Source organism: Sorex araneus, chromosome 2 (assembly GCF_027595985.1).
Source record: "Sorex araneus isolate mSorAra2 chromosome 2, mSorAra2.pri, whole genome shotgun sequence".
Lineage (NCBI taxonomy): Eukaryota > Metazoa > Chordata > Mammalia > Eulipotyphla > Soricidae > Sorex > Sorex araneus.
This window is the reverse complement of record NC_073303.1, coordinates 282,604,324-282,620,252: the sequence shown is the minus strand read 5'-3', so window position 1 is coordinate 282,620,252 and position 15,929 is coordinate 282,604,324. Positions and strand designations below refer to the sequence as shown.

General features: G+C 36.3%; 1 protein-coding gene across 17 annotated transcripts in view; it reads left to right on the top strand.

Annotated features, from left to right (window-relative positions):
* The window catches only part of DLG1 (discs large MAGUK scaffold protein 1), a 185,107-nt gene that overhangs the window by 13,884 nt on the left and 155,294 nt on the right, over window positions 1-15,929 (top strand). For 16 of the 17 annotated variants that reach the window (XM_055124442.1, XM_055124457.1, XM_055124456.1 and 13 more), the window contains exon 4: window positions 1,698-1,864. In XM_055124442.1, coding sequence (XP_054980417.1) covers window positions 1,698-1,864 — 167 coding nt within the window. Of the gene's footprint in view, window positions 1-1,697; window positions 1,865-9,712; window positions 10,277-15,929 lie in introns of those variants that run through there. The other variant, XM_055124460.1, reaches the window with a different exon arrangement.

The following is a 15,929-nucleotide window of genomic DNA, read 5'->3' as shown; positions in this document are numbered from 1 at the left end:
TTTTCAGTACCACATACTTATTTTTTGTTTATATTAATGTATCCAGTTGTTAAAGGACAACTTGCTTGTTTTCAAGTTTAATGTGGATAATGCTGCTATGAACATCTATGTGTGGAATTCGTGTGCACCTAAACTTGTGAGTCATCTGGGTAAATGAATATTAAAGTGTAAATTAAGAATTACATGGTAGGAGCATGATTAATTTAAAATTAATTTAGTTTGGGAAACCTCCCAGTTGGTTCTCAAGGGGCCTGGGGGCCTCTACTGCTGATCTGCAGGGCTGAATAGTTTGATGTGAGGGCCCTGAGGTGTCAGGGGCCACTAGGGCCCTACCTGACAGTGCCTTATGGCCATTTGGTACTGAGGGTCAAATCGGGTTTGGGTGCACGCAATACATACTAACTCCTGTACGATATCCCTGGGCCCTGGAGTGTTTAGATTGAAAAGAAGCCATTAGCCTGTCTTTCAAAATGGCTGCATCATTTTGTATTCCCACTGGCAAAGAACGAGAATTTCCTTTGTTCTGTATCCTCACCAGCATTAGTTGTTATAGAGGTTCGGTATTTCAGTTATTCTAATAGGTCTATAGTACTGTCTTGTCTTAATGTACATTTCCTTGATGATAGTGGAACATCTTTTCATATGCTTCTTTGCCGTCTCTGTCTTTTTGCCAGTGTCTTTTAAGGACTTTGCTTAGTATTTTTTCAGCTCATACTTACGTTGTGGTGCCGAGAGTCGTGGCTGGCAGAGCTGCCGTACCATGCTCTGCACACGTGGCCGGCACTAGAGAGCGAATTCAGCTTCATGCTTGCAAAGGAGGGGACGCTGAACCTTCCCCAAGCCCAGTCACTTGATCTTTTAAATTACTTGGTGCTAATCTAAATTTATGATGTCTTTTTACAGTTTTGTCATAACTTCAACTTACTATTTATAAATCTTCAAATTGCAGGGTATCTAAAAGTACTTTTGATTTTTGCTTAACCTTGGATATTTTCTTGGATTAGCAGGGCAGTTAAATCTATTTGAAGGTTTTATATTTGCACCTTGGATACTGCTGCTAGAAAGGTACAAAATACCAATAAGACTGATTTCTACCAAATGTACAATAATGGTACCAGCTATCTATTAGGAATAGACAGTTAAATGGTGCTGTCTCTTAGGAATCTTTTCTGTTTCATTGTGCATTTTATATTTATTATTTTCAATCCTTATAATAATTCACAGGTATTGAAGGTGCGTATCAGAAATTAAGTAACTTGCCCAAACATGTAGCTACTTGATGATAGAGCAGGGATTAAACCCAGCACTTATGGACTGGAGAGATAGTACAGTGGGTAGGACGATTGCCTTGTCTGTGACTGACCCAGATTTGATCCCTGGCACCCCACGTAGTCCCCCTAGCCCTAGCCCTACCAGGAGTGATCCTTAAGTGCAGAGCCAGGAGTAAGCCCTGAGCCCTGCCAGATGTGGCCCCCAAAACAAAATAAACTGAGCAGTTATTTTGAAGTATAAAAAAAGCCTGTGACGTTTACACTTTGTGGTACAGATTTCTGATATGATTGTGACCTAAAATGAGTAAATATTGTTTATGTTGTTTGGACTTAGTGTACTAAAAGGGTAAATGTTTTTTTGCTAGTTGTTATTTTAGCAGTGCATAGTTTAATGTAAAGAAATAATTATTTTTTCTTTCCTTCTAGATATTCAAGAATTTTATGAAGTGACCTTACTGGATAATCCCAAATGCGTAGATCGCGTGAAGCAGTCTGACCCAGCACAGCCTGTGAACACCTGGGAGGCGTCGAGCCTTCCCAGCACTACTGTGACTTCCCAAACACTGCCAAGCAGCCTTAGCCCTAGCACAGAGGTAAGGCCGCTCGAGCTGAAAGCGCGTCTTCGTGATCAGTGTATGGGAGCTGTTCTAGCAGTTTAACCTGAGTAGACTCTTAAGTGATGGAGTAAAGGAGATAGCATTAAAACTACTTTGTGGCTTGCTCTTCAAGCCCATGTTCTCCCTCAAACACATGTCTCGCTCGCTTGTCTGTGTGCTTCGTTGTTGCTTATTTTTGGTCTGGAGAAGGTGTATTCTCTCTTGAACACACATTTCTCTTCCTTCTCTTACATCTTCCTAAGTTTCAGTCAGTAAAAACTACCTCGAAAAAAATCTGAAAAGAAAAATACTTTTGAAAGTTCAGAATCTGCTGCCCATCTTAAAATGTGTCTGGTTTACTGTTTGAATTATTTGCTTTAGACTCTTAAAAAAGTACTTCATGCAATGAGATTCCATCTGTGTCATAATTAGATGGAGAAATGTATTTTGAAAAGGTTTTATTCTGCTATATTCTTTCCAAAAAACAAAATGTAGCTTTGCATTCATAGGCAGTATAGTTGCTGTATTTATCCTAAGAGTTCTGTGTTTATGGACTATAAAGGATCACGTGATTAAACCTTTCTGGAGATGGGTCAGTAGGTCCAAAGTTTGGCGTTGGAAAGGTTTGGGTTTGAGACCTCTTAACACAATGTTTCTCTTTAACAACGCTTTATGTCTCTTTAATGTTTTTAATGTTTTTATCTTTGTTTTTCTCTTTTATGACTGTCTTTCACCACTTTCTCTTGGGTCATTGCCATTCCCTTTCATTATTATTCATTCTAAACTTAGTCTATTTGAAGTGGATTTTTAAAATGTTAATTTAAAGTTTCCATTTCACAGTTACTGTGGTTCTTGGTTAAACAGTTTACTAGTTCTAAAGTATATGCAGACTACAGTATACATAAAAATGCATATATCATGTAGATAGCTTGATGAATTACTGCATTGTAAATATACTTGGTCAGGAAATGGAATGACTGCTGTTGGGTTCTGAAATTAGATACCTTGGTTGATTACTGAATATACTTTTAAAATATACCAAAACATATGCTTTCAGTGAGTTTCATGTTTTTTACATTATATCTCAGTTTAATAAATACTATAATACTGTTCCAGAATTATCCCTTTTCCTGTTCATTACTTACTCTTTCTCAAAGGTACATCCTAATTTCTGACACCATAAGTTAGCTTTGCTTCTTAAAAATACATTTTAGCAGACTTATACAGTATGTACTCTTATCTCTAGTTTATATTTTCTTAATTGAGAAATTTTGTCCATGGTGGTGATTTATTATTGTTGTGTGTAATAAAGCTGTAATATTTTTGTTTTATGAAACATCACAGTGTATTGATCCACTTTACTATTGATGACTATTTGGGTTATTTCCAGTTTGGGGTTTGTGCTGCTTTGAATGGTTTTTTACATTGTAGTAAGTTCTGTAGCAGAATGTGTATGTTTGAAAAATTCCCATATTGTGCAGAATTATACAATAAATGCTGCAGGACTTATGGATAAAATGGGATTAGTGACTGAGCACACTCAGAATTTAGTGAGCTTCATACACACACAAAATAAAAGGACAACACAGTTTTACACGTTAAATGTTAAAGAAATAATTCCTAAATACCACATTAAATATGTCCTGTTACATGGGAAAATGTAAATGTTTGCTTTTGGAATATGTGTCAGAGTTTCAACTAATGAGTTATTAATGAAGTGCTGGCAGGGAGGGGTAGTTACCTGAAACTGGATGAAAAGTTGTGTGGGAAAATATAACCTAACTAACATACGCAGTGAACAAAATTCTGAAGTCTGTGCATCAATGTGTATTCCCAGATGACTTATTTCTTCTAGCTGAAATTTTCTGTCCTTACCTAGTGTTTCTCATTGACAAGGTTGGAAATAAGCAAGCTTAAACTTTGCATTATGTCCGTAATGTCCCTTAATATGGGAATCATATTTGAAACAAGTGTGTGCTAGTGTCAGCTGTTCTGCGTATTTACCAACCTTTATTGCTGTTTTTAAAGTTTACCATTATATTGGTAGCTTGTGTGTTGTCATGTTTGAATGTTAATAAGATTAACAATTGATAATTACCTTTTCATGTCTATTCATATTCATTTTGCCATGTATACTGCTTTCAAGAAAAGAGAAAAATTTTGTGTGTGTGTGTTTTTCTTTTCATCGTCTAATGGGCACCAGTTCTCTTGCACTTCCCAGTTGTGCATTCATAGATGCGGGGTATATGGTATCTGGTTTCATGGTTAACAGGAAAACCCCCAGTGAGGAGCAGAGAGGATGAGATGTGGACAAGAGGGCAGAGGCACAAGCTTTTGCTCTGAGAAGCCAGAGTGCAGAGGCGGGTAGCTCAGCGTCCGGTTTCAGTCTTCCACCCCAAGACTGGTCAAATAAAGTCTTGAGACATCACATTCTATGGTACTAATATGTTAAAGTGAATGCAGTACAGTTGTTTTTAAAAGTATTTACATTTTTTGTAGGAATTTTAAGTTGTACAGTTTTCAGAGGCACATTTATATAGTAATTTTCAAGTCATAGGATCATGGATTCTTGCTCTATGCTGTTTCTAAAGATGAGGGAAGCCAGATTTTTTTCTTTAGTAATTGGAGCTGATAGTCCCAGGTAAAATTAAGCAAATTTTGGTTTGGGAATGTAATTACCCAAGTTCACATTATTGAAACACTGTGATTAGAACTGAAAACTTGAGACTTCAAGGCAAACATTTCTTTAATAACTTCTTGGTAGCTGGATTTGTTACCTAGAAAATTGAAAATATAGTAAAGTAATAAAAGGAAGGAACTGATTTTAAGAAACATCAGAAAAATTTGAAAAAATAATTGTAGAAACTTTCAACATGTGAATGAATTCCTTTAAGCAGCTACATTCACTGAAATACTAAAATTCTTCTTTGCCTCTATCTAGTATTTTAAAACTCCACAAGTAGGGAGCCAAAGAGATAGAAAAAGATTAGGATTCTTCCTTCACCTAGCATGCAGCTGTGGCTGAGGTTCTAGATTCGAAATCCAGCACCTTATTTGATCCCCTTCATACAGAGCCAGCTATGATTAAAAAATACAAAACAAAACAACAAACCCTGCAGGTAGTCATATTAAGCTATTGTATTAGTTTTAGCTTCTGCAACTTTGTTTTTCTGCAAATGCTCATTGTGCTTTAGCCATCTTTCCACATCTGTCTAGTTTATTGTTCTTATTTGTTACCTGACATTCCTCTGTCACTGTTTATCTTCTTCCTTAGGCACTTGGCCTGATAGCAATATTTACAATATTTACAAACTATAGTGACCAGAGACAGATTATTGGATTTGTGCTTGTAGGAAAAACTCAGGCATTTTATCCCAAAATTGTTTTCTTATGTTAACACTAGACAGACTTCAAATGTGATCCTTTTCAGAGAATAGGAAGCTTTTAAATTTAGCTTTTAAAATTTTAAATATAAAAAAGCAAGATAAAAAAATTAATTTTAATCATTTAGCTTAATGCTCTGGCATTTTTCTGAAAGAAAACCAATTCACTATTGAAAGCTATTCTTTATGGTAGCATTTCTATATAAGACTCAGCAAGTCTTTTGAAGATAGGTCAGTTCCAATTAAGGTTTCCATTTATTTTAAGATTTTTAATTTTTTAATTAAGGATTGTACCGGGGTCTCTGATGAGTGAGTCTCACACTCTCTCTGGCCCCTTCTGTCTCTTTAAAAATTATTTTAATAAACATACCTACAGAAAAATTACATGGTGATACAGTCGACTTTCATTTTGTTACATGTGCTTATTCTCTGCACTCACATACCCACATCATACATGCATATCTGTAGATCTACACATACATGCATATATACACACTGTACATACTACTAATATATATATACATTTATATATACACTTTGTACATGATCACAGATATACTTTTATGTCTGTTTATGTTTGTTTACTCTCTTGAAAACAAGTGAAACATCATGGTCTTTCATCTATACTGTCATCATGTTTTCTTCTGTCAACAAAGATATTTTCCTTAAAGTTAATTTTTTGGGGGGGAGTAGTGGGCACACCTGGCAGTGCTCAGGGGCTCTTCCTGGTTTTGAGCTCAGGAATTACTCCGGGTAGTGCTCGGGACCATATATATAGGATGCCTGGGATTGATGCCTGGGAGCAAACAGGTCAGCTGTGTCTCTGTAATGCCTTTTATCAATCCATATGAAATCATGGTATACTTGTTACTTTACTATCTATAATAGCACTGCACTGTACCACTGTCATCCCATTGTTCATCCATATGCTCAAGCGGGCACCACTAACATCTCCATTGTGAGACTAGTTACTGTTTTTGGCATATTGAATAGGCCACGGGTAGCTTGCCAGGCTCTGCCATGCGGGCGGAATACTCTCGGTAGCTTGCAGGCTCTCCGAGAGGGATGAAGGAGTCGAACCCAGGTTGGCTGCATGCAAGGCAAGAGCCCTACCTGCTGTGCTATTGTTCCAGTCTATCTATAATACAATTTTAAATCCTTGAAGGTGACTACCACTCCAGTCTTTACTGTGAACTTTATAAGATAGCTGGAAAAAGATTTTACAGTACAGTTTCATGAATCGTTAGAATTTTGAAATGCTACTGGTCCATATCTCATATTGGTGGTTGACTCCTTTTCCTATTTCCTTTATTAGCATTCTCAAGAGTCCTGTTCTTGATGCTTTGATTCTTAGCAAACTTAATCTGCTTTATCTTAGCAGATAAAGCTCTATTTCTTTATGAGATTGGGATGTACGATCCTACTGAGACTCCTCTCTTAATGCTCTCCCACCTCATTTATACTTCATTTACTTCATATAAATAATTCCAGTTGTGCTGGAAAAATAAAATGGAAAAAAAATGGACTAAGGCATAACCTCATTGCCAAAGGTCTCTTAATTTAAAAAAAAAAAAAGATCTAAATGAAGATCAAAATTGGTAGAAGTGAAATGTTGGTTTGTTTAGGCGGCAGCCCATGGCAGTGCCACCAGCCCTGGCACTTAATGAGTCATCGTTATGAAGGAGATGTCTGCAAGAGATTTTGAAAGCTGCTGTGCTGTTTCTTTACATTTGCTGTAGCATGCTCTTGTGTTTGTCTTAAGAGTCTTATCCCAGTGTTTTAAATGAGTTGTTAGTGCTAGAACTGAAGAACATGCACCCAAACCAATGACTTTGAAATGGAAGTGAAATAAAATGCAAGAGAGTTGAAACAACTGCCATATTATGCCAAGCTGTTAATTTAGGAGAAAACTTGGCAAAATATTACACAGTTACTGAGAAAATAAAAAGTCTCTGTTAAAAGCTTAAGTATGCCACAGTGGGTGTAATTTTATGTTCTGCAAGAAGGCATCTCCGATTAATCTTGAATTAGAAATTTTGGTTGTATTTTATTTTCAGAAACTGATTTGGGTAATTTTGACTATTCTGTCTGTGTCTATACTATTTTGAGTATTAAAGTATTGATGTGCTCTTAAAAAACAGGTCCTTTATGGGCATTGTTTAAAATGAGACATACTGATTGCAGAAATTCCTCTCTTTATAGAAATAGTTTTCAATGATATAAAAGCCACTTTTCAAGTAGTACAAGAGCTTCTCTCATTATCTTGATCTTTTCCTCTCTTAGAACTGTCCCCTCTTCGCATATTGTTTGTAACCTCTTGGTTCACTGTTCCCATCTTCTGTGTATTCTATAGAATGTATTAAAAGAAAAACAAGTAGAAAAACTTCCTCTTGGTAGGACCTTATAGCTCACCTTTTTGTCGGCAAGCCTTGGAGAAGTAGTTTCCTGTTTTTCATTTTTGCCTGCTCATTCCTAATATCCTGTCACCAGGTTCCCAACCTTCCTTCTCTACAGTAACTGACTCTCTTTCCCCCATTATTTTGTTTAAGAATTCTCAGATTATAAGGATAATTTAAAGGTACATTTAAAGTGAGCCATATGTACGTATCATTCTGTTACCTCTTTTCATGTTTGTTCATACACATGTATTGCACAACATTGTATTATATATGGCTAATTGCTAAATTTCTCTTCCTTTAATTTTATCACACATAAAGTAGAGATGACAACATAATTCACCTCATATATTGCTTATATAAAAGAGAATAACCAAAAAAAAAAAGAGAGAATAACCTACATAAAATGTAGACCAGAGTTTGGCACAAATATTGAGTGCACAATACCTAGTAGATTTTTAAAGAAATGAATCATGTCAAAGTGTTGTATAGTTATTATTAGCAATTTGTTGGTAAAGAATAAAGAACATCTGTCCCTCTTAATTGTCATTTTAGATCTTTACCCTTCTGATTTTTGTGGCATTTGCTGCTACAAGTTGTTGTTTTTTTCTAATTGTTGTTAACATAGTTACAATAATGGTGTTCATGTTTATGCTTTTAGTGTACAAAGAAAGACTTGACCTCTACCACTACCAAAATGACAAAAACCTTTTGCCACTGCCTTTGCATGTGCTTTCTACTTGTGAAAAAGTTTTTTCTTCTATTGGTGTCCCATGTTGGGACAGATGTTTGTCCATTGTTTCCTCTCTCCCCCACTTCATTATCTTTTTTTTTTTTTTTTTTTTTGCTTTTTGGGTCACACCCGGCGATGCACAGGGGTTACTCCTGGTTCTACACTCAGAAATTACTCCTGGCGGTGTTCAGGGGACCATATGGGATGCTGGGATTCGAACCTGGGTCGGCAGCGTGCAAGGCAAACGCCCTACCCGCTGTGCTATCGCTCCAGCCCCCCCATTATCCTTTTATTTAAAAATATTTTAAATTTATTTTTTAATTAGTGAGTCACAGTGAGGGTACAGTTACAGATTCACACATTTTTGTTCTTGTTATTCCCTCATACAATGTTTGAGCGCCCATCCCTCCACCAGTGTCCATTCTCCACCACCAATGAACCCAGTATCCCTCCCACCCCCCCCAGTCCCATCCCCCTACCCCACCCTGCCTCTGCGGCGGGGCATTTCAATTTGATATCTCTCTTTCCTTTTTGGTGTTGTGGTTTGAGATAGGGGTATTGAGTGGTCATCCTGTTCAATCTCTAGTCTACTTTCAGCATGCATCTCCCTTCATTATCCTTTTTTGTTCTTTGTACCATATCTGGTTGTACGTAGGGCTTGCTCCTGGTTCTGTGCTCAACAATGCTGGTGATGTTCAGGGAAACCATATGTAGTGCCAGGGTCTCCAAGTACAAGGCCGTGCCCTTGGACTGTCTGGCTCCCCCATTGTCCACTATCTGTGGGAATGTTAGTAAAGGTTTAAATCATACTGAACTAGTCTAGAATATTGTGACTATCTGTATACCTGACTAGAGAGTATTTTAATGCCTTTAGATTATGAGGAAACTTGGATAGAAATTGCAGCCAACACTTTCAGTTACTATAGTTTGACAGAGAGTGTGGCTGGAAATTATGTGATTGACAGCCAGTTGTATCTCTGTGCTTCTCCCCATGTTAGCCTATGTAGCTCTGTTGCCAGTGATTTTTAAGGACAGATCATGAATTCACAAAGTTAGGGTACTTCTGGGTTAAAAACAGTCATCTTGAGTTTGAAATGGTACATAGTTATAATTATCTTTTTGTGTTGTTCATTCTTTTTAAAGAGATTAGGTAAAATGAATATAGTGAGACACTAAAATTATTACTAACACGTCATTTTTGGTAAAAATCTGAAGAGGTAAGTTTCAGAGATAATATTCAAAATCATTGCATTTTGTTCTTCCTTCTCCCCTTTCTAAAATTACCACATGGAATATTCCATTCATTACTGCCTGAGAAAGTCATTACTTTGCAGGCTGCAGTTGCTGAAAAGGTTTAGTGGAAGAAATGTTTGCTTGCATTTTTTTCCAGTGATTTTTTTTTATGTAGTTTTCTTTTGAATATCTAGACTATAGCAATCAAGGAGAAGCATATTTAAATTTATATCGGTGAAACCTCTGTGCAGCATTTCATCAGATGATTCACTGTCAAGCTCCTATCTTGGAAAGAGGGATTAATGAAATAGCATGTGAAGCAGCAGTGAACTCTTACGGAGTAAGCCCTGACATCTTCCACGGTGTTTTGTGGGATAATTTCAAGTTCTTCAGATACAGATTACATAAAGAAGATTGTAGGGCACGTGATACATTCCCGTTTCTTGTACTTCAGATAGTAGGAAAATTGCTACCTCTAAGAATGGATCCTGAAGAGATCTTTTCACAGCTATAACTTTTCATCTGTGGTTTTTACCTCACAACTTTTTTTAATGTCAGTTTTTTATTCATATAGGCAGCTTAAAATAATTTTCAATAAACTGCTTTATGTATAAAATACTGTAATGTCAGAGTAATGGATTGCCTGTGCATTGTGACCACAAAGGTAAGATGCAATATGCTTTCTTACATTTCTGTGTTGTGCTGAGTCTCACAGCACCTGAGACTCTTTTGTTTATAATGTGTCTGTAAAGTATAAGCATTGTTATTATATTTGAAAATAGATATCCCAGTCTGTGTGATACTTAACATATCCCTTAGAAAAGGTAATATTTCAAAATATTTCAGATAGCTAAGAGTCATGTATTAAATGTATATATTTTCCTCCTGAGATTTATGGGAAGTGTTTTCTTCTAATAACAGAGTTTTCTAAGGTATTTTATAATTAAATCTTCAAAATATATTCTCAGGGTTCTCTGTTTTCTCTCCCAACATATTATGCTCATTGAAAGTGTATCTCATTTTGACAGTGCTTTCTGCACCCTTTCATCTATTGCAAACAGTTATTTTTAAAGAAAATGGTCATTTCTGATTATCCTACCTTTGGAGCGATGATTAAACTTACACCAGGACTCCATAGAGTACTTATTTAGAGAATGTTTCACCTATTGTCCTCAGAGTGCACCACTTACTAAGTTTGGCTTTTTTTAATTTTTAAGAATCTGGTTTGGGCATTGGATAATTGCATAAGATTCCTTGAGCTTATGTTTAAAATTCTTATATCAGTGTTTAAAATATGAAATAGTTTGCTTCTTTGGTTTTATTTCTATCAGGTTCTGTGACAGTGATTATTGGATGGAATTGAGATTTTTAAATTATGTTCAGTAATAGTTGAGGTAAATTTATAATTTTGAAAGTACCATCTTATAATCAGTTCTTTCTCAACAGAAGAGGAAGAGCAGGAAACTGATGGGAATTAATTTTGTTTGCTTGTGACTCACAGAGTTAATAGTTTTTGATGGGACACAGACACATCCATCAGCAGCTCCTTGAGTGTCTGTAACTGTAGTCTTCTGGGCATCACTAGTTAAGCTGTTTTACTGAACCCTTGTTAGAATGCTGCAAGGGCCTGTGGGCTTGGGAAACAGGTGTGGGCCCCTCCTCTTCCTTTCATGGTGGTCTGTGTGTGTAGGTCTCCCGTTCTATCACTAAACTCACTTTTGCTTTTATTTATATTGTAACAAGGCTACTTGAAATGCCCAATTCTTGTAAATAAAGTATCTTTGTATTTTCAAGGAAAGGAGCTATTTTAAAAATCATCTGTGATCAGTATTCTAAAGTTTTTAAAGTAAAATTTTTATTATGTAATTGTTAAAGCAAATACAGAAAAACAGGTAGAATGGGTATTAGGGAACCTGAAACATAGAAATTGAAATAATTTCTGTTATTAGAAATAGAACCCATTGGATTTTCATAACCTGTAACCAGTAACTAACATAGGAAGAGCAGAATTCTTAATTTTTTTTAACAGTTAAAGCACACTCTATAGTGTCTTCTCCCCCTTGAATCTTTCCTCTTTTTTCTTATCTAGAGAGATAAGGTCTTATATGTTCTTTAAAGATTGATGGTGTAGTTGATATAATTCTATAAAACACCTTCCAAGTGAAATCATTTTCATCATCCGCCTCCCTTCTCTCCCACTGTGGAGGCACAGTGAGCTAGGTAGGCATGTTGCATCACTGCTACCATGGATACTCTTAAGAACAGGCATGTGGGCTGAGCTCAAGCAATGATGATTAGTTTTTTATTCCTCCCATAACGAGGTTCTTCACAATGAAGACTCTTATTTTAAAACGTTTGCAAATGACTAGGTTGTGAGATGTGATGACTGAATCATCACTGCTACTAAACTGCCAAATCTTTGCCTCCATTTACAGTAGTATTAATGCCATTTACTAATTTAAGACAATCATAAATAGTTACATTCCTTTTCTAAGTAATATGTTTTAAACTCATGTAATTATAGTTTTGCCTCAGTGAAAATGAAAAGTACTTCCTCTTTGAATTTTAAAAATGTTCTGAATTTAGATATTTTACAGGGGGGGCACGATCTACTGAGTATATTTCTATTATGGTGTATTTTTTATTTTTCTTAGTATACAGACAGATTTTTATGAAGTTTAATCAGCTATGATGCAGTATTTTGTGCTTTTTCGTGTAATGTCTTTCTAAATTATACTTATTTTTGTGTTTGTAAATCCTTGTTTTCTTAGCTAGCTCTTTGCAACACTACAGTATAAGTTGGAGTGGAACTCAGATTGGGTAGGGCCAGACAGAAGGGTGATTTTTGTCAGGCTTGTTACCACTATTAGAAAAATTAACTCAAAGCATATGAAGTCCAGTATGAGTGACTGAGAGTGTTGTTAGAAATAAAGAACTCTGTGTGCTCACAGGGCATTATATTCTTTACTGTAGAGGTTTCCTGTGTCCTTAACTTCTGAGAACACCGTATAGTTCTGGGTGCCAGCCAGAACTTCTTACAGTAGAATGTATATCATTCTTCATCTTTTGTTATGCTGTTTATGGTCAAGTAGAAATGGGATGTTCTTTGTCTATATTCATTTTAGGATCATTTAGCAGGTTTAGTAGGCAAAAGAAAGAAAGACCTTGGGAAAAAAAGGAAAGTTTTTTTTTTTTAATCCCCCAATTCTTGATTAAAATCTTAGAAAAAAAAAAGAAATAGCTTTCATATTTAAGGAGATTCTGTGATAGCTTGTATTAATTCTTATTTTTATTAGCTTATTTGCCAAGGCTTGGAGTCTGCTAAGTGCATGTAGGGCAGTATTTGAAGTATATTGATAGTTAAGGGTCCTTTCCAATTAAGGAATTGACAATATCTGAGTTTTAGAAATTGCAGAGTAGGTTTTTAATAATTTTGTTAGCTGGCCATTCCACTCCCTCAACCCCCCACAGCCCTTTCAGGTTATTGTGTTTCCTGTTTTGAAATCTTCATGTAGAAGAATTTCTTCTATGCAGGTCCTTTTCCTTGACTTCGACTCCCCTTCACACTGCAGCTTGTAAGTGATCTCAGGAAACTCTTCTATGATGTCCAGATTAACTAATGACTATCTACCCGCCTAATAGTTTTTCCAACTATTTTTCCTTAGTAACAGATAGCATATCACTTTTTTATGTGACTGTTAAGATATGTTTCTCTCACTGTACAATAAGCTTTAGATAAGCAAGACTGATGTATTAGCCACAGTATCCCTGTTGCCTGCCCAAGTGTGTGCTCATTAATTATTAGTAGGTTAAGCAAATGAATCTTTGGCATAGATATTCTAAACTTGTGGATGGAAAACAGGTATTGACTGTTTTCTTCTTTAATGCTTTCTGTGTGTGTGTGTGCGCGCGCGCACGGTGACGGAGACGGAAGGGAAGCGTTTGGGTACATTCTACTTGGTACATCAAACCTGGGGCTCCCTCATGCAAAGCCTGTACTCTGGCCCTTGGAGCTATCTGCCTGGCCCTTGTGATGCATTTGAAATCCTATTTTGAGTATGGTTATATGTTAATACCCGGGAAAATTGTCACTGAAATTTATCTTTATAGTTAGTTCAGCAGGATCCAGAAAGTGGCATATCTTCTAGTGGCTTACACCTGTTCCTAAGTTTTTGGTGGGGGTGGAATATATCATGCCTTGATGCTTAAGTTGGATGCTAGTTATTTTAATATCTATTTGTTTCAACAGTATATATAAAGAGTGGACTTGTGGCTTATACTTAATCTAGAAAAGACAAATCCTTTGTTTTGTAGACCCAAGTTCCACATTTTAGACTTCAAAATGCTAACAATTTTAGCATCATTCACTAGAACTCTTTGTAGTGCAAATCTTAGATATTTGTGACTATTCCAGACTATTTTATCCACTAGCACACAGGTTCCCAAATTTATCTGGCTTACTGCCTCCCTTCAGAAACAAAGTGGTGCACCCTTGGAAATCTCCCTTCTTTAAGTAAACAAACAGAAAGCATCTACCAATCAGTCGCACCTCAGGCTGCTATCACCCCCATAACCCCCTTGTTGAAAGGGGAAGGGTGTCAGGAATTGCCTACACTTTAGGAAACTACCTAGCACTTAAAATATGACTAATTTGACAGGATCAGAATTTAAAATTTTGATTAATTGAAATAACATTTGGGCTGCAGAGATAGTACAGCAGGTAGGGCACTTGACTTGCTCCTGACCCACCCAGGGTTGATCCCTGGCATCTCATGCGGATCCCCTGAGCACCGCTAGGAGCTGTTCCTGCACACAGCCAGGAGTTACCCCTGAACAGAGTGTGGCCCAGAAACAAAACATAAACAAAAGAATTAGGAGCTTCTAATTTTCTTTCTTTCTTTACACAGGGAACCAGTAAGATAAAAATTAAGGGGCTGGAGCAATAGCATGGCAGGTAGGGCATTTACCTTGCATGCGGCCGATTCCTCCATCCCTCTTGGAGAGCCCGGCAAGCTACCAAGAGTATCCCACTTGCACGGCAGAGCCTGGCAAGCTACCCGTGGCATATTCGATATGCCAAAAATAATAACAACAAGTCTTAGAATGGAGACGTTACTGGTGCCCGCTTGAGCAAATCGATGAACAACGGAACTACAGTGCTATAGTGGGAAAATGTGTTTTATATTTAGTAATCTTTTGCCCTGGTGGATTAGATTGATATTATCTTGAAAGTTTGCCCATTTATGGAGGGTTTTTTGTGATTTCTCATTCATTTTAATAGAAATATAATATTTTATTGTGTGGACTTAATTTATCCAAACATGGTCTTTAAATGTTCAATGACAGTTGAACACTCTATACCATACCTTGAGAAAGTTGAAAACTGTATACCATATCATTTCTCAATTTCATTTTAATTATGTTATGATTTATCAGTTATTATCATTCTATACATAATAAAAATTTGAAATATGGCATAGTTTTGTTGGATACTATAGTTTTAGGGTTTTTGTTGTTGTTGTTTGTTTTGTTTTTAGGCTACACCTGGTGGTGCTCAGGAGTTCCTCCTGGCTCTGCACTCTGAAATCACTCCTGGCGGGTTCAGGGACCATATAGGATACTGGGGATCGAATCTGATGCCATCATTTTAAACTTTTTACTCTTATAATTAATCAGTCCTAGTAATACACACTCATGTATATCATTTATATTTGTCCAGGTACATCTTCATGCACTAGGTAGGATTGCAGGCTTATAGTAAATATATCTCTTATTTTGATAGCTGTTGCCAGGTTCACTTCCTTTGGAGGAACTTTGCCACCACTATGAGAATGACTTTTTCCATGCAATGATGTCAACAAGATGTGTTTTCAAAGTTTTGTATTTTTGCCAATTTGTTGGGTGAGAAACCGTGTACAAATGTGGTTTTAATTAAGTGTTTTTCTCTTTTTTAGAAAGGTTTATTGTATCTTATACCTTTTCTGTTGGGCTACTGGCCTTTTTTCCAGTTTTTTGGAACACCTTATATAATACAGGACAATTAACCATTGTCTGTATATGAGTTGCAGTTTTTCCACATGTTCTCGTGTTGTTACTGTTAGCTCAATCCCTTTTTGTCCTCTCTCCTTTCCTCTCTTTTAAACTTGACATCATAGTAAGAACTTCCATGTACCACTCATACAGGTATTCTTTTGGTATGTATTAAGTAGTATTTCATTTTAAATCTTTGGTTATTTGAAGATTATCTGATGAATAATGTTGTGGATATTATAACATTTTTTTCCATGTGGCTATCCATTTTTTCTACTGTTATTTAC